Below are 24157 nucleotides of genomic sequence, written 5' to 3' on the forward strand. Positions count from 1 at the left end.
TAAATCAAGTGGACCTTTCACTTTTCTCCCAAACAAAAGTTCAAACGGACTGAACCCGGTACTGGCTTGTGGCACTGATCGATAAGCAAACAAAAGGGATTGCAGCTTCTGGTCCCAATTGTTTGGATTCTCTGCCAAGTAAGCCCTAATCATGCGCATCAGAGTCCCATTGAACTTCTCCGTTAACCCATTACTTTCGGGGTGATAGGCAGTGGTTTCCTTGTGTTTAATTCCACAGATTTGCCATAACCATTTCATGAGCTTTGATGTAAACGATGTGCCCAAATCTGTGATTATTTCTGAGGCAAATCCCATCCTGGACATATACCCCACCAAGGCATCTGCCACTGTGTTAGTTTCGATGTTAGTCAAGGGAATGGCTTCGGGGTACCTCATGGCATGGTCCACAATGGTGAGAATGAACCTGTTCCCCCTCTTTGTGGCCTTGGGCAAAGGTCCCACAATATCCACTCCTATACATTTGAACGGGGTGTCAATCACAGGCAAAGGGCACAACTTCGCTTTGGTCCTGTCACGGTTATTCCCCTGCCTCTGACACACATCACATTGTTTACAGAACTCCTTGATCTGCTTCCCTATTTCAGGCCAGTAAAAATTTTGTGTGATTCTCTGCTGTGTTTTGTTCACCCCTAAGTGCGCAGCAAACATGTCAGAGTGCCCCCTTTGTAAGATCATGGGGCAATACTTTTCAGGTACCACTAGCTGACTTCTGATCCCATCTCCCCCTTTTGAGATATTCATCAGGGTCTCTCTATATAAAATTCCCTTTTTCTCACGAAATCTCGCTGGGGTTTCAGGTGTTAGCTGGGTGTCTGTCACCTTTTCAAAACACTTTTGGAGAGTGGCGTCCGCCTTTTGCTCTTGGCCAAATTTGCTGTCTGTGGTTAAGGTTTCCACCACAGCTTCGGAACTACCCTCATCTGCTTCCGCCTCGGGCCCTTCAGTACCCCCCTGAACTGTCCCCGTGGTAGCTTGTGAACGTGTAATCACTAGCACCCGTTTCACATGTTCAGCCAGGTCATTTCCCATGAGCACGGCTGCTGGCAGAGTCGATGAAATCGCTAGCCGCCAAACTCCCCTCCAGCCTTGAAAGCTCACAGGTACCTCAGCTACTGGCAGTGAGATCACCTGCCCCTCAATCCCTGCCACCTTCAGGCTCTCATTTGGGATTATATACTCCCTAGGAATAATGTCTGGATGGCACAGGGTCACCTGGGAACAAGTATCCTTTAGCCCCCTATACTGATGGTCAAGTATTCCTACGTCCACCCCTGCGGTCTCAAACAACTGTGAATCTGTCCTCACTAGTAAGCAGCGCTTGACCTCCACAAGAGGACCACTTTCCCCAGCCTGATCAGCAGATGTAACTGTTCCAGATTGAGTAGCCATGGCAACAGGCTCCCTCAGTGGCAAGGAGCTTTGCTCTGTCTGGACACAGAACACAGCTTTTGGCTTGGTTCCACTCAAATCATGAGGCAAATTTCCCTTTAGCTGCTTTAATTTCTCACACTCTGAGATTAGATGGCCCTTTCCTTGACAGAAATAACATTTTCTGCTGTATTTGGAGTCTTTCTCATCTGGTTTTGGTTTTCCCTCCAAAATCTGAGGTCTTGGTGGTTTCATGTCTGAGGGCTTCCCTTCAACATGGGCCCCTCCCCCTTGCTGGTTTTTCCCTGGTCCCTGAGAGTACTTGCTGTAGGTTTCTTTGGTTTTACCTACAGATTTCCCCTCAGCACCTAAGGGCTTTCTTATTTGGTAAATAAAATCTGCGATCTCTGCCGCTTCTGCCACAGATTTAGGTTTCCTTTCCCTCACCTGGAACTTCAGTTCCCCATGCAGGACTGAATAAAACTGTTCCAGCGCTATCAGGTCTTTGAGCTGCTGGAAGGTCTCTGTCCCCTCCTGAGACAGCCATTTCTCTAGCAACCTCACCAGTTCGGCCCCCACTTGGGTAAAAGTCTGCTCTGGTTTCTTGGTGATTGACCTGAATCTTTGCCTCAGCTGTTCCGCATTTATCCCATGTCGGGCAAACACCAGTTTTTTAAACTCAGCGAAGTCTTTCATCAGTTCCACTGGCATCTCTGCATAGACTTCTGCCAGGCTGCCACTGATCAAAGATCGCATAATAGTCATCTTCTCAGTTTCCCTTACTGAGAAGTCCACAAACGCTCTTTCCACGAGGGAAAAGAACACCTCAGGGCAATCTCCCTTGTGGTACACAGGGAATTTCTTCAAGTCAGTTTTAGACAATTGGCCCACCTCAGAATCTCTATTGTTATTATTATTCTGGTTCATCATTTCCAATTTTCTTAACTCAAACGCCATCCTTTCTTTTTCCAGAGCAATTTTCTCTCTCTCCCTCTCCATTTCAAATTGTCTTTGTTTCTCTCTTTCCCTTTCCTGTTTCTCTTCCTTTTCCCTTTCCAACGCCATTCTTTCTCTCTCTAATCTTTCCTCCATTTCCCTCACCCCCAGTTCATGCTGTTGGGCTAGGAGCATTTTTCTGAGTTCTGGGTTCTGTTCTCCCGTGCTCTCATCCTGCACTGAGCCAAATTCCTCCTCAGAACCTTGATCTACCTGTGGGTCTCTTACTTCCCCCATTTCTGCCATTTGGCTTCGAGTCAAGGGCATAATCCCCCCCCCAGAACAGGCTGCCTTCAAAAGTCAAGCCTCAAAATAAAGCGACGCCTTTTTTCCTTTTGCCTCAGGAACAGCCTTCTATAGATTGCTGCTGTTCCTTCAGCACTAACTTGCAACTGTTGCCAGGCAGAATCCACCCCCTCTGCTAGGCCTCTCAGCAGACAGGCTAGATCACTGTTACTTCACACAGCTTTGCCTCAGCCTTTCCCGCCACAACGGGTTGCCTCAGAGCTCCCTAATCTAGTCCCCAATCTGAGTTGGCACGTTCTTCCACTAGCGTACCTCCCCGTGAGGTAAGCCTAGAAGATTACCTACGCGCCCTCAGATTGTCCCTGACTAGACCCCCCTTGCTCTGGGCACACTTGCCAAGGCTTTGCTGGACTACTAGACAACTGGACCAGTCGTATCCCACACGCTGGACACCAATCAATGTGACAACCCCAGACCTACTGGAGTATGCCACACTATAAATATGCTGCCACCAACCATTCCCTATAAGAAGTCACACAGACCAGGAATGGATTTTTCACAAACAAAAGAACAAGGTTTATTTAAATAACAAACAGGGTAAATAAAAAGATCAAGTAAATAAGATACTGTAACGTGGCTTAGTCTCAATCATACATACAACAGTTTGGTTCACACAGAACACTTTAAAGTAAAGCACAGACCCTGAACCTATCAGTTCTGGCTACCCAGATAGAAACCTGAACCTGTCAGGTAGGTACTAACTGACACACAGTTGTACCCAGTCTGACACACAGACTCCAACTCCTCACTCTACACACCAGCTCCAAATATATATACAGTACAGCTCCTCCCCCTGATGTCCCGCCTTCCACTCCCCATAGGATGGAACTTTCCCTCCAAACCCATGACAGACAAGTACCATCAGTGCTGTATGTAACAATGAGTCCTCAACAAGAACTCACTGGCCTGGGACATGAAGTGGAAGGGCAGGCTTGACCTTTGACATGTGCCAAAAACTAAGGGGAAAGAGCAGCTGAGATGGATCATTAACAAAGAAAGAAAGTGGTCAGCCTCCAGATGGTTCTGCTGGCATTTCTTTTTCAGTTAGGTCAAGCAATGACCCTTTCACTGCCCACATCCCAACAAAACAGACAGTTTGGCCTACTGGTTTCATGAAAGGTTTTTAGACCATAAAGTGAAGTAGAACATCAGGAACTATATCAACATCAACATTCAGGAAGCTAGTCATACATGGTAGCCACAGAATAGGAAAGAAGCATCAGGAAAGGGCAATCAAAATAAACAAGGAGTCTTTCTGTTGTAGAAGGGAAGCTTTGGAAGGGGTAGGAGAGGCAGCAGGCAAGGCTGAAGACTGTGAAGAAGGTTCGGTGACTGGAGGAGCGTCCATGGTTGGAGGCTAGAGTGATTTCTCCCAAACACCTCAGACGTTGTCCTCTTAGTTTTAGCGCCTATTTTGTAAAATTTTTGCAAAACTGGCAGGAGGCGGTCTGGTGGGTTTCTCCCAAGCAAAAGAGACAGTATTTGTGACCGTCTGATAAAGATATTTTGTCAGAGCACGTAGTGCACTTCTTGAATTGGGAGGGGACAGGAAAGGGAAACTAGGGGAAGGGAAGGAAGGGAGCAAAAAAAAAAAAGCAAAGCGTGCTGCTTATATACCGCCCCATAGCGCTTCAAGCACTCTCTGGGCGGTTTACAAGTTAATTATGCAGGCTACACATTGTCCCCCCCCCCCAGCGAGCTGGGTACTCATTTTACCGACCTTGGAAGGATAGAAGGCTGAGTCAACCTTGAGCCGGCTACCTAGGATTTGAACCCCAGGTCGTGAGCACAGTTTTAGCTGCAGTACAGCGGTTTAACCACTGCGCCATGAGGCTCAATAGGGCGGTAGAAGTCTCTTACTACACCAGATACGAAAAAATAGCGAAATAACTGTTTTTTTTTCCCCAGGAATCGCGACGGCAAAGAGGAGTAGCTCTAGGAGGAGACCTCATGCAGTGGCGGTTAAAAAGAACTGAGGTACGTTGGAGGGCGGGCGCACCTCGTAGTTGGGAGGGGGGCTGTCCTGCACAGATTAGCATAAAGCTCTAGAATATTCCGGGAGATCTCTGCACAGGCACAGAGTTAACCCATTAGTGTGCATTCACAGAGACCACGAAGAAGAATTCTTATGAAACACACACACACGTCATAAAATGTAACCCAGCATACTGGAGTCTGAGTGTCCCTAAAAATAGCTCTATGGATCACTGCCTTCAGTAGAAAAAGATCTAAGCACATCTTAAGCCAACAAAATGTGTTATCTCCTTAAAGCATTTAACAAACAGAAAATCAACTCTTTTGAACCAGGAGCTCTCCAACATGGCTGGCGTCTTCTATAGTGATATTGTTGCTATACACTATACAGTATTCATAGTCTGAAAAAATAGAACACTGCTTGACTAACTAAGTGCTAGACAAGTTTAGAAAACCAAGGGCTTAATGATGACTTTACAATTTGCAAAGAGGCACAAAAGGGATGTGGGAGTGACAAAGAGAGGAGGTGGTTTGTGGAAACAGAAAGACCTGTGGGCAGGCCCAGACCTCAAACAATTCTTTTTGTCTTTTCTTTTCCTTCCCAACCACTGGGCTGTCACAGGTCTTTCTTGCTGTACTGCCCAAAGGGAGCTTTTCAAACAAGAAATTAAGGTAATGATTCTACAAACTAAGACACAGTTTTGGACAAAAGGACAAAATCAGAGAACTTCTAGACCTCACCACCTACAGAAAACTGAAACGGGACCCAACCAACAAAATTACAAAACAAACATGCTGATCAGGAGTTCCTCCCTGCATCCCAACGTCCTTCAACGCATCTGCAAGACAGAAGCTCTCCCACCAAGACTATACGGACTCCCCAAAATCCACAAGGACTCAATCCCACTCAGACCCATTGTAAGTGCCATCAGCTCCCCAACATATGAATTAGCCAAACACCTAGCGACCCTCCTACAGACCCACATTGGACAAACCTCATCCTACATCAAAGACTCAAGACATTTCATAAGCAAGATCAGCACCCTAAAACTCAAACCTGGGGACAGACTGATCAGCTTTGATGTAGTATCCCTGTTCATTAAGGTACCGATAAAGGACACCCTGACACTCATCCAGCAGATATTTCCAGAAGACATCAAGGCCCTCTTCCAACACTGCCTGTGTGTGTGTTTAGTCGTTTAGTCGTGTCCGACTCTTCGTGACCCCATGGACCAGAGCACGCCAGGCCCTCCTGTCTTCCACTGCCTCCCGAAGTTGTGTCAGGTTCATGTTGGTTGCTTCGCAGACACTGTCCAGCCATCTCATCCTCGGTCGTCCCCTTCTCCTCTTGCCATCACACCTTCCTAACATCAAGGTTTTTTCCAAGGACTCTTTTCTTCTCATGAGATGGCCAAAGTACTGGAGCCTCAGCTTCAGGATCTGTCCTTCCAGTGAGCACTCAGGGTTAATTTCCTTTAGAACTGATAGGTTTGTTCTCCTTGCAGTCCAGGGGATTCTCAAGAGCCTCCTCCAGCACCACAATTCAAAGGCATCAATTCTTCGGCGGTCTGCTTTCTTTATGGTCCAGCTCTCACTTCCATACATCACGACAGGAAAAACCATAGCTTTGACTATTCGGACTTTTGTTGGCAAGGTGATGTCTCTGCTTTTCAAGATGCTGTCAAGATTTGTCATCGCTTTCCTCCCAAGAAGAAGGCGCCTTTTAATTTCAGGGCTGCTGTCTCCATCTGCAGTGATCATGGAGCCCAGGAAGATAAAATTTGACACTGCCTCCATATCTTCCCCTTCTATTTCCCAGGAGGTGATGGGACCAGTGGCCATGATCTTAGTTTTTTTGATGTTGAGTTTCAGACCGTTTTTTGCACTCTCCTCTTTCACTCTCATTACAAGGTTCTTTAATTCCTCCTCACTTTCTGCCATCAGAGTGGTATCATCTGCATATCGGAGGTTGTTGATATTTCTTCCGGCAATCTTAATTCCGGCTTGGGTTTCTTCCAGTCCAGCCTTCCGCATGATGTATTCTGCATATAAGTTAAATAAGCTGGGGGACAATATACAGCCTTGCCGTACTCCTTTCCCAATTTTGAACCACTCAGTTGTTCCATGACCAGTTCTAACTGTTGCTTCCTGTCCCACATATAGGTTTCTCAGGAGACAGATAAAGTGGTCAGGCACTCCCATTTCTTTAAGAACTTGCCATAGTTTGCTGTGGTCCACACAGTCAAAGGCTTTCGCATAGTCAATGAAGCAGAAGTAGATATTTTTCTGGAACTCTCTGGCTTTCTCCATAATCCAGCGCAAGTTAGCAATTTGGTCTCGAGTTCCTCTGCCTCTTCGGAATCCAGCTTGTACTTCTGGGAGTTCTCGGTCCACATACTGCTGAAGCCTACCTTGGAGGATTTTGAGCATAACCTTGCTAGCGTGCGAAATGAGTGCAATTGTACGGTAGTTGGAGCATTCTTTGGCACTGCCTTTCTTTGGGATTGGGATGTAGACTGATCTTTTCCAATCCTCTGGCCACCGTTGAGTTTTCCAAACTTGCTGGCATATTGAATGTAGCACCTTAACAGCATCATCTTTCAAGATTTTAAATAGTTCAACTGGAATGCCATCACCTCCACTGGCCTTGTTGTTAGCCAGGCTTTCTAAGGCCCACTTGACTTCGCTCTCCAGGATGTCTGGCTCAAGGTCAGCAACTACATTGTCTGGGTTGTCCGGGATATCCAAATCTTTCTGATATAATTCCTCTGTGTATTCTTGCCACCTCTTCTTGACGTCTTCTGCTTCTGTTAGGTCCCTCCCATTTTTGTCTTTTATCATGTTCATCTTTGCGCAAAATGTTCCTTTAATATCTCCAATTTTCCTGAACAGATCTCTGGTCTTTCCCTTTCTGTTATCTTCCTCTATTTCTTTGCATTGTTCATTTAAGAAGGCCCTCTTGTCTCTCCTTGCTATTCTTTGGAAGTCTGCATTCAGTTTTCTGTAACTTTCCCTATCTCCCTTGCATTTTGCTTCCCTTCTCCTCTCTGCTATTTCTAAGGCCTCGTTGGACAGCCACTTTGCTTTCTTGCATTTCCTTTTCTTTGGGATGGTTTTCGTTGCTGCCTCCTGGACAATGTTACGAGCCTCTATCCAAAGTTCTTCAGGCACTCTGTCCACCAAATCTAGTTCCTTAAATCTGTTCTTTACTTCCACTGTGTATTCATAAGGGATTTGGTTTAGATTATACCTGAGTGGCCCAGTGGTTTTTCCTACTCTCTTCAGTCTAAGCTTGAATTTTGCTATGAGAAGCTGATGATCAGAACCGCAGTCAGCTCCAGGTCTTGTTTTTGCTGACTGTATAGAGCTTCTCCATCTTTGGCTGCAGAGAATATAATCAATCTGATTTCGATATTGCCCATCTGGTGATTTCCATGTATAGAGTCGCCTCTTGTGTTGTTGGAAAAGAGTGTTTGTGATGACCAGCTTATTCTCTTGACAAAACTCTATTAGCCTTTGTCCTGCTTCATTCTGAACTCCAAGGCCAAACTTCCCTGTTGTTCCTTTTATCTCTTGGCTCCCTACTTTAGCATTCCAGTCCCCTAGAATGAGAAGAACATCTTTCTTTGGTGTCAGTTCTAGAAGGTGTTGTAAATCTTCATAGAATTGTTCAATTTCAGTCTCCTCAGCAATGCTGGTTGGTGCATAAATTTGGATTATTGTGATGTTGAATGGTCTGCCTTGGATTCGTATTGACATCATTCTATCATTTTTGAGATTGTATCCCATTACAGCTTTTCCCACTCTTTTGTTGACTATGAGGGCTACTCCATTCCTTCTATGGGATTCTTGCCCACAGTAGTAGATATGATAATCATCTGAGCTGAATTCGCCCATTCCTGTCCATTTTAGTTCACTGATGCCCAGGATGTCGATGTTTATTCTTGCCATCTCCTGTTTGACCACCTCCAGCTTCCCAACGTTCATAGATCTTACATTCCAGGTTCCTATGCAGTATTCTTCTTTGCAGCATTGGATTTTCCTTTCACTTCCAGGCACGTCCACAGCTGAGCGTCCTTTCGGCTTTGGCCCAACCACTTCATTAGCTCTGGAGCTACTTGTACTTGTCCTCCACTCTTCCTCAGTAGCATGTTGGACGCCTTCCGACCTGAGGGGCCCATCTTCCAGCGTCATATCTTTTAGCCTTTTGTTTCTGATCATGGGGCGTTCTTGGCAAAGATACTGGAGTGGCTTGCCATTTCCTACTCCAGGTGGATTGCGTTTAGTCGGAACTCTCCACTATGTCCTGTCCGTCTTGGGTGTCCCTGCACGGCATAGCCCATAGCTTCTCTGAGTTACTCAAGCCCCTTCGCCACGACAAGGCAGCAATCCATGAAGGAGACCAACACTGCCTAACGACCAGCTATTTCCAGTGGGATAATGAATTCTATGAACAGACAGATGGAATGGCAATGGGCAGCCCCCTCAGCCCGGTTATGGCAAACTTCTACATGGAGCATTTTGAAAAACTTGCCCTGGCTTCGGCACCCCTTGCACCCACAGTCTGGTTCCGATATGTGGATGACAGCTTTGCAATTTGGAGTCACGGTGAAGAAAAATTGGAAGAATTTCTCAACCATCTCAACAGCATCCACCCAAATATACAATTCACCATGGAAAAAGAAATAGAGGGCCAACTCCCGTTCCTAGATGTCATGGTCCTACGCAAAACTGACCTCCGACTGGGACACAAGGTCTACAGAAAACTCACCCACACAGACAGGTACCTACACAAAAACTCCAACCGCCACCCACAGCAAAAAAGAGGCATAATCAAAACACTGGTAGACCATGCAAATCGGAACTGTGAAGCTCAGTTTCTCAGCACTGAACTCAACCATCTGAATTGGGCCCTACAGGCAAATGGCTACTCCAAAAATGAAATCACAAGAGCCATCAAACCAAGAAAACACCACCAAACTGAAGAGGAAAAACAGCCACCCACAAATAAAGTATTTCTGCCATACATCAAAGGGGTCACGGACCGCATGGGGAAACTTTTGAAAAAACACAACCTACAAACAGTATTCAAGCCCACCACAAAAATACAACAAATGTTACAGTCAGCAAAGGACAGAAGGGACCCCCTCACCACCGCAGGAGTATACCAGATACCTTACAGTTGTGGCCAGGTATATATTGGAACCACAAAACGAAGCATCCACACCAGAATCAAAGAACATGAGAGACACTGCAGACTAAAACAACCAGAAAAATCTGCAGTAGCTGAACATGCCCTGAAACAAACTGGACATGAAATTCTATTTCAAAATACTGAAATACTGGACAACACCAGCAATCATTATATCAGACTGCACAGGGAAGCCATTGAAATCCACAAGCACAAGCACAGTTTCAACAAAAAAGAGGAAAGTATGAAGCTCAACAAAACTTGGCTCCCAGCTATCAAACATACTACGTGCAAAAGGTCAACGAACTCTACCCACCCACAAGGACAGAGGATCACTACACACAAAAGACCAGCTAATGACACCCATCAACCATAGGAACAGATACTCTCTTCCCCTTAGCACAACAATACACCCACAACAATACACACTAATCACCCATCTACAGAAAAAGACAAAAGCCTATCTCACAGCCATAAATACTGCACTCCCAAGACAACTACACCAGAGCACAGGTTGCTGTCCTCGGAAGATGCCGGCCACAGAGACTGGCGAAACGTCAGGAAGAACAACCTTCAGAACACGGCCAAAGAGCCCAAAAAACCCACAACAACCATTAGATCCCGTCCGTGAAAGCCTTCGCGAATATTTTAAGACACAGTTGCCTACCTTTATAGCCTCAGTTCAAGAAAAACAGATACATTTAAAACAAAGCTGGTAGACTTTCAGTGACTCTTTATTTTCATTCTAGACAATCAGTCAATTCTTGTAAATAAAAACTGTTTTCACCAACTAAGCTGTTTTGTCTTTTCTTCAGAGGGTCAAAGGATCCTCTGAACACTCTTAGTAAATTAGGACTCAGAAAATCAGGAATTAAAAAAAGTTTACCTCAATTGCAGAATACTGTGGAAGGGCTCTTTCAATATGATCGTTGCCTTCAGTTTTCAGCTGGATATGATATACGCAAGTAGGCTTTAAAAAAGCAATAGCAAATACAAAGTCTCAGTGATGTCCATTTAAACAGCACTATTAAGGAGTATGAAATATAATCCCTTACTACCACAGAAGGGTTTTCACCAAAATACCATCAAATTAATTCATCTGGTCCAAACATCATTTTCTAACTCTATTCTGAAATCAAACTGTCATTTGAGCTTTAATTCTTACTTCTCAAGTGTTTTAGCATGCAGGTACACTAGCCTCTGGAGGTGGAGAAATTAACTATTTACTTGTTTAAGGCATTTTTATACTGTACTCTAGCAGAAAAAGCTCTGACAATGCATTATATACATTCCATGAAAACGAGACAAACCCCCCTCCCCCCATGTGTAGGCATCCTTCAGTCTTGAGAGGCTATGGTAACGTGCTCTGAATAGAGGTCTTAGAACAGCGTCTAGTGTGGCTGAGAAGGCCAATCCAAGAGTGACCGTCCCTTCCACACTGAAGACCTCCCCCCCATAGCCACACAATCCAAAGAACACAAAAGGAAACAGAGATGAGGAGAGAAGAAACCAAGCAAACTCAAGGCACCTCCTTCTACAAGGCACCTCCATGTCCTCCTACAAGTTAATAGTATTTCTTGGAATGATCAGCTAGGAACAGTTCAAAGGAGGAACCCAATAAAGCAGAGCTGATGGAATGTCCCCACCTCCCATCATCCTTTGGTATAACAGACAGAACAATGACAGCTGCTGGTAACAGTTTACCTTACGCTAGACCTTATCGAATGGTGGACAATCTTTACCCCTCCATATGATTGGCAAGAGCTTGCAGATCACACATTCAATTTAATGTGTTAAATTCATTAATTTCTTAATGGAAATAAATGTTTTTGATATATTTCATTTTTAGTAATAGCATTTTAAAAATAATCTTATCGGTGTTTCATCTACTACAAATGTTAGTTTTGATGGGCCATCTCTGCAGAGGGCATATATCTATGCACTGTCCCTTTCCTCAAGAGAAAACCATCCTATACCTGCCTTGGAAGACTAGATTAATTAGCCCTAATTTTGTCCTTTAAAATGTATTTAAACTATGACAGGCACAAGCCTTAATTATTACAGCCAATAATTTGGCTTTGATTTGGATTCCTGCACTGAACAGGGAGTTGGACCTCACGGCCTTTAGACCACTTCCAATTCCATTACCCTATGATTCTATGAATTTCAGATAAAAATATTATTAGAAGCACTAAGGCTGGAATAGTGCTCAACAAAGCTCTCTGATGCAATTACTTTTAACTTAACAAGATTCTCTGGAAAAGACAATAATGCTGAGAAAGGTTGAAGGCAGCAGGAAAAGAGGAACACCAAATAAGAGATGGATTTATTCCCTAAAGGAAGCCACGGGCTTCAGTATGCAAAAGCTGAGCAAGTCTGTTGAAGACAGGACATTCTGGAGTTCATTCATTCATGGGGTCACCATTAGTTGAGTACAACCTGCTGACACAAAACAACAACCCCTAACATTTAAAGAAGCTTCAACTGAATTTTGGCAATGGTCGAAGATTTGCCTTTCCCCCCTACTACTCCTCTCCTACATAGATATCCAGGTCACATCAACTGTGTAACTAATTGTATGATCACACAACTAGGAAAAAGATCACAGAATCATAGAATAATCGAGGGACCTATAAGACTATCGAATCCAACCCCTGCTCAATGCAGGAATCAAAATCGAATCAGATCTGACCGATGGTGGTCCAATTTTCTCTTAAATGCCTCCAGTGGTGGAGTGCTTGCCACTTTCCAAGGTAACTGGTTCCATTTTTGTTCTGGTCTAACAGTTAAGCTTTTCCTGATATTCAGCCTAAATCTGGCTTAAGCTCGTTATTACTCTGAGATGATTAAGAACAGATTCTGCCCCTCCTCTGTATTACTTCCTTCAAGTATTTGAAAAGTACTATCATATCTCCCCAGTCTTCTTTTCTCTAGGCTAAACGTGCTCTGTTCTTTCCATCTTTCCTCATAGAGCTTAGTTATCAGTCTCCCAATAATCTTTGTTGCCCTCCTCTAAACTTGTTCCAGTTCAATATATTCGCGAAGGCTTTCACGGACGGGATCTAATGGTTGTTGTGGGTTTTTCGGGCTCTTTGGCCGTGTTCTGAAGGTTGTTCTTCCTGACGTTTCGCCAGTCTCTGTGGCCGGCATCTTCCGAGGACAGCAACCTGTGCTCTGGTGTAGTTGTCTTGGGAGTGCAGTATTTATGGCTGTGAGATAGGCTTTTGTCTTTTTCTGTAGATGGGTGATTAGTGTGTATTGTTGTGGGTGTATTGTTGTGCTAAGGGGAAGAGAGTATCTGTTCCTGTGGTTGATGGGTGTCATTAGCTGGTCTTTTGTGTGTAGTGATCCTCTGTCCTTGTGGGTGGGTAGAGTTCGTTGACCTTTTGCACGTAGTATGTTTGATAGCTGGGAGCCAAGTTTTGTTGAGCTTCATACTTTCCTCTTTTTTGTTGAAACTGTGCTTGTGCTTGTGGATTTCAATGGCTTCCCTGTGCAGTCTGACGTAATGATTGCTGGTGTTGTCCAGTATTTCAATATTTTGAAATAGAATTTCATGTCCAGTTTGTTTCAGGGCATGTTCAGCTACTGCAGATTTTTCTGGTTGTTTTAGTCTGCAGTGTCTACCGGACACTACTGGATACCTTGCAGTTGTGGCCAGGTATATATTGGAACCACAAAACGAAGCATCCACACCATAGTCAAAGAACATGAGAGACACTGCACAGACTGGCGAAACGTCAGGAAGAACAACCTTCAGAACACGGCCAAAGAGCCCGAAAAACCTAGAACAACCATTGTTCCAGTTCGTTAGCATCCTTTTTAAAGTGTGGTGCCCAGAACTACACAGAGTGCCCAAGATGAGGCCTAACGAGTGCTGACTAGAGGTGAACTTGTACTGCATGGTATTTGGATACTAATTCCACTTTTGCACCAATAAATTTTAAAAAACACTATTAGAATTTTGCATTTGGAGCAAAACCACAGCCTCTGTAGAATCTTATTTGTATGGATTCTTCTCCTAGGTTCCTTTGTAGATAGTTAAAAAGAAGAAGCTGTTCTCAGTCAAGAAGTACCCTTTCACATTTTTGAAGGCTAACAACAAGCTTCTCTTGGAAGTCTGTTTCATTTTGTCTGTTCTTGTGACACTTAGTTAGGGGTTCACCATGCTTCATGTTTTCAATCACCAGAACCCTTCTGATAGGAGAACAGGACATATCAATGCACAAGATCTTAGAGCAAACAATTCTGGCTATGGATAGGTGGCTTTATGAATTCACGTCCTCCCCTTTTCTTGGGTAACAGAAAAGAATTTACAGCAACAGGAATTCTGGGGTACAGGAGTAGGTAAGGTTCCTTGATCTGGGGCAATGTGTATATAATCCTGAGACTTATTAGCTGTAGAGCAAACTTCAGGACTGAGAAATACACAACCTGTCCGCCCAATTCAGCCCCTGACCCCAAAAAAAGTTCTTCAATTCTGCTCTGCATGTTTCTTGTGCTAAGTCACAGGTGCAGAGGTGAAGGAAGGTGAGAGGATCTTTCTGCAGACAAAGCAGATATGATAATCTGTGAGTTCTCTGTTCCATGTTTAGTGCAAGGAACTCCACAGAAGATCCACCACTGTCACCATTCAGATTCTTACCAGCAGCCCTCGCAGCCTGAACTTGCCCTCTTCATCGGTTACAGTGTCTTCTCCATACATGTTGCATTCTCCCTGCCCAATGGCTTCCACTGAAACCCCTTGTTCAGGTTCTCCATTCAAAGAAGAAACAGTTCCGTAACAGCTGAGGAACAAGAAAAGAAGAGTGCTTGAGAAACACCATTTAGTTTAGCGTCATTTGGATCATCTGTTATCTCATAACTCTCTTAGCTCAGAAGATTTTTGTGAAGATATCATTGGGGAGAAGAACAACATAAACCATTTTGAGCTCCGTGGAGCAAAAGGTGGCATATATATGTAATAAAATCTACAATACTTTTATCATGTAATAAATAATGACAATTAAAACCTAACCTAGGACAAAGTAACATTTATCAACTACTGACCTGTATGCTGTCCTGTAACCAACAATGGTTATTTTCAGATTTTGTCCTTCCTGCACTTCAATCATCTGAGATGAGGGTTCGAAACGGAATTCCTTCATCATAGGCTTAAAGTAGTACTGGCCAGGACTCTATGAAACAGACACCAAACAAGTGACTGTATTATTTCTAGAAAAGCAGTAGATATTTTTATTTATTTATTTATTTATTTATTTATTTGATTTTTACCCCGCCCCTCCAGACAACGTCTACTCGGGACGGCTTACATCAGTTAAAACACATTAAAATAACATATAAAATACAATTATACAATTAGTTCTAGGCAACAGATTTCCAAGATGGTAATACACAAAAGAAAAAAAAGAAAAAGAAAAAGAAAATCACGTAATTGACTGGGGGTAGGCCTGTTTAAATAACCAAGTTTTTAATTGGCTTTTGAAAACACCCAGCGAGGGTGCCAGCCGGATTTCAGTAGGGAGTGTGTTCCACAGCTGAGGGGCGACAGCCGACAAGGCCCGGTTTCTAGTTTTCTCCTTCCGGGCCTCTCTCGGCGTCAGGCCCCTCAGCCGTCCCTGCTGGCTATATCGGGTGGTTCGGGTAGATCTGGGCGGGAGGAGGCGATCTGCCAAATATTGAGGTCCCAAACCATTTAGGGCTTTATATGTAATCATTAATACTTTGAAGTTGATGCGGAAACGAATAGGTAACCAGTGCAGTGCAGCCAGAATGGGGGAGATGTGCTGATATTTTCTCACCCCACTAATAAGCCTGGCTGCTGCATTCTGGACCACCTGAAGTTTCCGCAACAACCTCAAAGGCAGCCCCACGTAGAGTGCATTACAATGGTCTAATCTCGAGATTACGAGCGCGTGGACTAGAGTAATGAGGGCCCCCCCATCAAGATACGGCTGCAGCTGGGCAATCCGCCATAGATGAAAATAGGCGGAGCGGACCACGGACGCCACCTGGGTTTCCATGGTAAGCGCTGGGTCCAGATGTATCCCCAAGCTGCGGACCTCACTCTTTGCGGCAAGGGTTGTTCCCCCAAAGGAGAGGGAGTCACCTACGCCGCTGACGGAAGGGCCACCCACCCTCAAGACCTCCGTCTTGTCCGGGTTCAGCCTCAATCCATTTGACTGCATCCATTCCAGTACAGTCTCCAGGCAGCGCTGGAGGGACCGGATGGCATCCACTGAAGTTGATGTAAAGGAGATGTAGAGCTGTGTGTCATCAGCATACTGATGACATGATGCCCCACACCCCGATGACCCCGCTCAGCAGCCTCATATAGATGTTAAACAGCATTGGGGAGATGATAGACCCCTGTGGAACCCCACAATTGAGATTCCACAGGGCTGAGACATTCTCCCCAAGCTGTACTCTCTGGGGGCGGTCCTCCAGGAAGGAGTGGAGCCAAGCAAGTGCCAGGCCACCGACTCCCAACTCGGAGAGCCTCCCCAGGAGGATACCGTGGTCGGCGGTATCAAAGACGGCTGAGATGTCGAGGAGGACCAACAAGGACATATTGCCCCCATCGGCCTCCCTCAACAGGTCATCCAACAGTGTGACCAGTGCCGTCTCTGTACCATAGCGCGGCCTGAAGCCCGACTGAAATGGGTCCAGAGCATTGGTTTCGTCCAAGAGCGCCTGAAGCTGATCTGCCACCATCCTCTCAAGCACTTTGCTGAGGAAGGAAACATTAGCAACGGGCCTATAATTGCCAATTTCGTCCGCCGCCAAATTTGGTTTCTTCCTAATGGGCCTAATGAGTGTCTCCTTGAGGGCTCTCCTGGAGAGATCCATTAATTATTGCAGTGGCCCATTCAGTTGTTACCAGCCTGGCTGCTTTGATTAGCCAGGGCGGGCAAGGGTCGAGAGAAGAGGTGGTGGCCTGACAGCGATCAAGCGCCTTGCCTACCAAATCTGGTGTTACAGGCTGAAAAGAATCGAGAATTACCGGGCAGGACGTAGCGCTGGACATCTCTGCTTGACCCATTGTATTTAAAGAAGGCGGATGGCCTCCACTTTGGATTTAAAAACGCTGCAAACTGGTCAGGTGAGATGCTAGTGGGAGGCCCTTCACCCTGACCAATTCCGGATAGATCGCGAACTATACGGAAAAGTTCCGCCTGCCGGTTGGAAGCTTCGCTTATCCGGTCAACAACGTGAGATCTTTCTTCTAGCAGCCTTTACCTTAGCAAGGTAACGGTTAGTTGCGATCGTGACAGCTATCTTGTTGTAATCTGTCGGTTTCCTTCTCCAAATGCACTCTAGCCGTCTCCTTATTCGCTTCATCGCTCATAGATCCTGATTGTACCAGGATCCTGGCCAAGCTCTGCTCCTGAGAGGGCGTTTGGGTGCGATCGTGTCAACAGCTAGTAGTAGCGGCAGAGAACCACCCATCAACCAGGGCTTCGACAGGAGCGCCAGACAGTGCCGCTGGAATCCCTCTCATGGTATCCTGGAATCTCATTGGATCCAGTAACCTTCAAGGGCGGACCATTAAAATAGGTCCCAGCTCCCTGCGGGGAGGGAGCGCCATTGCGAGGTTACATTTTATCAGGTGATGGTCTGACCATGACAAGGGGACTGACACAAGGTCAGTCACCATCAGACCACGCTCGCTACATTGGATGGAAAAAATCAGATCAAGCACATGGCCACCCATGTGTGTGGGGCCATTGACATGTTGAGACAAGTTCAAGAAACCCATGGTTTCCAAGAACTCAAGAGCTGGACCGGATACCTCCGCCTCCGCATGGATGTTGAAGTCACCCAGGACGAGAAGTCTCGGGGACTCCAACAGTGCCGCGGAGACGAAGTCCGCCAGCTCCGGTAGGGAGGTGGCTGGATCGCGAGGAGCGCGGTAACCCAGCAAGATCCCAATACCATCCCTGGCCCCAATCCACACATGAAGGGCCTCCAGGCCTGGCTTCACAACCGAGGAGCACCTTGTAACTCTAATGATTTTCTATAAACAATGGCAACTCCCCCCCCCCCCGCCCCTCCAGTCTGCCCTGGTGCTGCACTGTATAACCCGGAGGGCAGGAAAGGGTCAAAGGGACCCCTCCTTCCCTACCCATCCAGGTCTCAGTTATACATGCCAGGTCTGCATCCTCATCCAGAATAAGATCTTGTACAAGCTGGGATTTGTTGGATACCGACCTGGCATTCAACAGCACCAACTTCAGAGTGGAGGGCCAGCTGGACTGTCTACCTCGATTTTGGCAGTTGGTCACAGTGTCAGAACAGTGAACAGTCTTCAAACATCTGTTCACTGTTCTTCTGACATGAGTAGGCACTGTGCCAACGCCATACCTCCCTCTACCCGTTATCTCTACCCTCTAGATAGGTTCTGAGAGTGTAAGAGCTATTTCTGCTGTCTGCTAACTCTGGCAGGCTACATCCCTGCAACCCCCCCAAAAATAATTATCTCTGAAATAACAAAATCATTGCCCCAGAAACTAAGAAGCACTGCCACATAAATGAACCCCAACCCCTGTATGGGAATGTTTTAGGCTGAAAAAGAGAGGTTACTTGCTTGTAACTCTGGTTCTCCGATGGTCATCTGTGAATTCACACTATAGGGTTTAATCTGCATTTCCACAGAGGTTTCCAGAATATTCTAGAGCTTCAACACCCGATTGCCAGGACTGCCCCCCTAATACAAGTGGTGATTGTCTCAGTTCCTAAGAACAGTCTGCCGCTGCAGCAAAGGTGAGACAGACAAAGGGGAGGACGGGTGGGAAGTGTGAAGTCAGAGATGACTACTTGAAGAACCAAAGTTACAAATAAGTAACCTCTCTTTCTTCTTCATGATCTCTGTGAATGCACACTGTAGGGTGATTAACAAGCTGACTTACCGGAGGAGGGACGTCACGGAAGAACTGAACACAGCCCTGCCAAATGTCGCATCTGTCTTAGCCCTGACATCTAGGCGGTAGTGAGTGGCAAACGTGGAAGGAGTTGCCCAGGTAGCAGCCCTGCAGATCTCCGGGAGACATACTCCTTGGAGGAAGGCTGTAGAGGTAGCAACAGCCCTTGGGGAGTGAGCCTTAGTGCCAACATTTTTTTGTGCTCTGTGTTGGGTAGCATTGACAATGACAGAGTTTGGAGGTGGATGTTTCAAAAGAAAGGCAGTGTTATCTCCAAGAGTTTTGTATAAGTTTTCCACTCTCTTAAACATTTCTGGTACCGAGGAGGGTTTGGACCATGATTGTTTGATTAGTTTCAGCAAAGACGGAATGAACCCCAAACGGAGTGGTGGTGTTTGGTCCTCGTTAATGTCTTCATATACTGTACTTTACCCGATTCAGATTGGGCCTGCTGTTGGATGTCAAGGTCCATAGCTTTGGCTATGTGAAGGACCAGTTGTGAATAGGATGAAAAATCCTCCGATGGCAAGGATTAACATCCGCTACATCCAAGTCTGGTGTAGACAGATTAGGAGGGGACTCTTGTGGTGGCGAAGAGTCAGAGGTATGCGAATCAGAGAGTTGTTGAGATGATGTCAGAGAAACATGATGGTATAGAAGCGTAGAAGTGGCAGGGTGAGGTTCTGGTGGATAACAGGCAGGTTTGTCAATAATTTGTTTAGACGGTATGGGATGAGTTGTGGAATGATGAAGTTTAGTATGTTTCTTTTGGTGAGTCTGAGGAGGATTGAGAGATGCAGGTGAAGGTCGAGTATAAGTAGTTGCTACCTGCAAAGAGGATACACAGACCTGCAAAAGCGTAGTTAGCTCAGTTGAAGGCAATCACCAGGACGTGGGGGCCACATGTATTATGGGGGCGGTCCTGGCGATCACGTGTTGAAGCTCTAGAATATTCCAGAAACCTCTGCGGAAGCGCAGATAAACCCTATAGTATGCATTCACAGAGACCATGAAGAAAGTTCTTTCTCAAACCTAGGACGTCTCTTAAATCTGCAGCCAACATTCTTGCTATAGCCCAATACACCTGAAAGCCACTAGATGGAGGGGGGAAAGCATTCCCTGGAACAAATCCTATGGCATTAGGCAGGTGCTGCAGTCCGTTAGAAGTGGAAGGAGTCATGTCAAGCTGGAACATGGAGCACATGCTCCAAATCCAGAAGATCCCAGCATCGACAGAGAAAAGAATTAGACAATAAACAATGGTAAAGACCTTTCTCCACCTTAGAACTAGGAGTTACTTCTAAACAGCATGGATTTAACAGTCCAACGGTGTGATTTAGTATACAGTGGTGCCTCCCTTGACGTTAATTCATTCCAGCGAAATCGTCATGAAGCGAAATTTTAAAAACCCATTGAAAACCGTTCAATGTGTTCCAATGGGCGAAATACCTGTTTGTCCAAGCGAAGATCCTCCATATGGCGGCTATTTTCTGGTGCCTGTAATGCGAGGAATCCGTCCCTAACACAGCGGGGAGCCATTTTCTACAGCCGGCAGCCATTTTGAAACCCAACAATCAGCTGTTTGCTGATCGTCGTAAAGCAAAAAATCGGTTCCCGAAACAGGGAACCGATCAGCGTTAAGTGAAATTCCCCCATCTAAACATTGTTTTGTGATCGCTACGTTAAGCAGATTCGTCGTCAAGCGGGGTAATCATCCAGCGGGGCACCACTGTATAGTATTTCCCTAAAAGCAGAGGCAGATCAGTTCTGGAAATACAGGGACCAGATTTCATCCCTAGGACCCAGCAACGGCTACATCAAGGTAACTGCTTTAAAAAAATGAGCATGCCCATAAGTCCACTTCTAGTTTTGCAGGCCTCTTTGTGGTCTGGGGGGGGGAGGAGCAAACAAAATGGAGTGCAATAAGGGCTGTACCATGCTTTTTGTTTCTGTATTGTTTGTTTTTGGACTAAAGCCCCCAGAAATATAGCTGAGTGGATTCCTCCTGACCTCTGAGGCCTGCAGTACATGAATTCTGAAAATTCCATGCCTAGCCAGATGCTACAAAAACTGGCAGATGGTACCTATAGCTTCCCAATATACCAGAATAAACTGGGCTAGTTTATTTTTCACAGTACAGTGGGAGAGGGGGGACCAGATTTCAGTTGTGCACAAAAATCCTTGATGATATACTGCAAATTGCCTAAAGATCTACAGGATCATAGTCTAACTTTTGTCCATTTTTGTATATTCTGACAACAGTTATGTCTTCACAAATGTGCAGACAGCTGCAAACAGGAGATCTACTGTACCAGATTAGAAAAAGTCAGCATGCCATTGTCTTGAGTCAGGAGGTTTGAGCGGAACACTCCCCCACTCAGGGAGAGGAGGACCCCAGCAAGAGGGTGGTCATCTTCAGATTGGATCTGTTAAAAAAAATAAAACAGCAGCATGAAGCAAATGTATTTTAAATGGCATAGAGCTGATTTTATTCAATACGTAACATCATGAAATCTACTCCACTGCTCGGATCAAAGCTGCAACTTCTCCATCATTCTTGGCAAGAATCCCACCCACCAGAGGACAGTTTTGTTACTCAACACACACAAAAACACCCTGGAAGCCCCAGTCAGCATAGTCAGGGATTCTGAAACACTGAATTCCAAAAAATCTGGAGGGATCTGGGTCTCGATTTCAGGTATATAGGATCAACTTGTGTTTCTACTGGAAGAAGAAGGGTCTACCAACCAGAACAAAAAAAAAACAGACAACAAACTAACAGACAACAAACTATCTTCTAATCGGCTCCCACTCTGTGAAGCAACAAGACTTCACAAGCTATCTTTGTAATCCTGATAAGCTCTCCCACACTAAAAGTTGCCAATCAACTCTCTGCTGGAGGATATTATTAATAAATACTTCCTGCTTCGAAAGGTTCTAAGGCCGTCTTTTCAAATTCTATGCTTCCATTTAATGACTTGTCCATGGTGAATAATGAGAAGCAGCATTCTTACAAATAATGGAGAAATATCTTAAACCAAACAGAAAAAATGAGCCATGTTGCACTAGGGTTCATCCCACTAATGATGGAATCATATGTAGTGAAAGAGCAAAGGCCAGCTGGTGTAGCTCTGAAAAGGAACAGACCAGTTGGCCTTTCAGGACCTGGACAGCACAGCAAGGACCGATCCAGTATTCCTCAACAGAGATTCAGGCCCATGGCTAATGTAATGACTATATCGACATGTAGTCCCTGCATTGGCGTGGAGCAACTGCACGGCTTGGCAGCCTGGCCAGATCTCCTCTTAGGTATCACATCTGGCTTTCTTATATGGCAGTATCTTATTATGCAGGAACTGGCTTATTCTAAATGATGAGAATCTGAGGAGCAGGCAATCTGGCTAGCAGGCCTGTTCCTCACTGTCAAGGAAGCATTTCAATAAAATGTAGAAGACTGAGAACTGCTGTCTCTGAGCATCCTTGGTGCTAGACCATGGCACAATGGAAAAATCCAGCTGTAGATTTCCCTTAAACTTTGGCTTTTGGAACGATCAGCTGCTTAATTAGAGTGAACTACAGTGGTGCCCCGCATAGCGATGTTAATCTGTTCCAGGATTAACGTTGCTATACGGAAACATCGTAAAGCGAAATAAAAAAGCCCATTGAAACGCATTAAAACCCAGTTAATGCGTTCCAATGGACTGAAAACTCACCATTCAGCGAAGATCCTCCATAGGGGCGGCCATTTTCTGTGCCTCTTAAGCAAGGTAAAACAGCGGGCGGCCATTTTGAAACCGCCGATCAGCTGTTAAGCATTGCTTTGCAATGATCAGTTCCCCAAGCAGGGAACTGATCATGGCAAAGCACTGCCAGCTAGCCAGCCCGGCTTCCCCCCTCCTTTCGCCCAGCTTGGGTGGATTGGGGGGGGGATCCCTCCTCCCCCCCATCCACCCGAAGCCCGCATTTTCGCGCGGCTGGGGTGGATGAAGGGGGAATCCCTCCTCCCCCGCCCATCCACCCGAAGCCCGCATTTTAGCCCGGCTCGGGTGGATGGGGCAGAATTTTCCCCCAGCTGAGTGGCGGTGGCTTCTAAAGGACCGCGGGGAGCCCTCCCCCACAGTCCTTCGGAAGCCACTGCCAGCATTTCCCCCCAGCTGGGCGGCGCTGGCTTCAGAGCGGTCGCGGGAGAGGTCTCCCCCGCGATCGCTCCGAAGTGCCCGCTGGTCAGCTGGGGGAAATGGTGCCTATGGGGAGACATCGTAATGCGATCGCTTTTGCGATCGCAAAATCCGCATCGTTATGCGGATTCGTCGTTAAACGGGGCGCTCGTTATACGAGGCACCACTGTATTTAATTGCCTATGGGGGGCATTTAGCAGTTGGCAACTGCATTCCCAAGGCACAGCTGCTTTGCCTTCAGACAACTGGAGATTCACCAAGGCCAGAGAACTATTGCATTTTTGGGAGGGACAAGAGCAGGCTGTCCTTCCATAAACATTTGCCACTGTAAACATGTTGATCTCCTGCACCAAGATTTCTATTGTTTTTTCCTCCATTTTTTCCTTTCCCTCTTAATGGCCGATTCAAATTTTCTACATAAGAAATAAAACAATGCTGATGTCCTGGGGGGCATGGAGAGTCTTACCTCAAAGGTGACTCCGGCAAGAGCAAAGGCTTTGAAATCTCCAACTGTCCCTTCCACAGCACTCAAGACAAAACCTTCTTTTTGAGCAGTAATCGTATATTCTAGGTCACTGTGCAGTGGCCCCACACTTCAGAAACAGAAAGGAGAAAGGGCCTTCTAATTAATCTGAAAGACATTTTTTCAGGCTTGAGGTACAAAGTGAATAATAGCTACAACACTTAAAACTCAGTGTTAGGCAAAAGACTGAGGCAGGAATGGGAAAGTTACACCCTCTCATCATCTCTCATCAGAGGATACACTAGCTGTGGCTGGTGGGCAATTCATTTCAACACCTGAAAGTCCACAAGTTCTCCTCTCCCTGGGCAATGTCACCATAGCAACATCCCAGGAAGCCCAAAAAGCTACATATATCTGCCTCAACATACTACCTACCTACATTCTTGCCTCCCCAGAATCTTTCGTTGAATTCCCCAACCATGAAAGTCTTCCCCATACCTGCCACTACAAAGAATACACTGAGGTATTCTTTGACCTCTGTGAAACTATGAGTTTACACCTGGCTCAGTGTTGGCTACAATTGTGTTCTGCATTTTATTTTAAGCTGTGTGTGTATGTCTTACACATAATAAACAGAATAAATACAAATGCAACACATTTCCAAAAAAAGCTAAATAAATATTTATTGTGGCCACTTTGGGCAGTTTGCTTGAGGGAAGCAGAAATTAAATCAGAGTGA

General features: G+C 45.6%; 1 protein-coding gene across 2 annotated transcripts in view; it reads right to left on the bottom strand.

Moving 5' to 3' along the window:
• The window catches only part of LOC110090498 (BOS complex subunit NOMO1), a 120448-nt gene that overhangs the window by 14557 nt on the left and 81734 nt on the right, over positions 1 to 24157 (bottom strand). For both annotated transcript variants that reach the window (XM_072982716.2, XM_072982717.2), the window contains exons 22-26: positions 23422 to 23548; positions 21090 to 21203; positions 14906 to 15033; positions 14502 to 14643; positions 10743 to 10826 (exon numbers count right to left, since the gene is read on the bottom strand). In XM_072982716.2, the coding sequence (XP_072838817.2) occupies positions 10743 to 10826; positions 14502 to 14643; positions 14906 to 15033; positions 21090 to 21203; positions 23422 to 23548 (595 nt within the window). The remainder of the gene's footprint in view (positions 1 to 10742; positions 10827 to 14501; positions 14644 to 14905; positions 15034 to 21089; positions 21204 to 23421; positions 23549 to 24157) is intronic.

The sequence above is a fragment of the Pogona vitticeps genome, chromosome 13 (assembly GCF_051106095.1).
Source record: "Pogona vitticeps strain Pit_001003342236 chromosome 13, PviZW2.1, whole genome shotgun sequence".
NCBI lineage: Eukaryota > Metazoa > Chordata > Lepidosauria > Squamata > Agamidae > Pogona > Pogona vitticeps.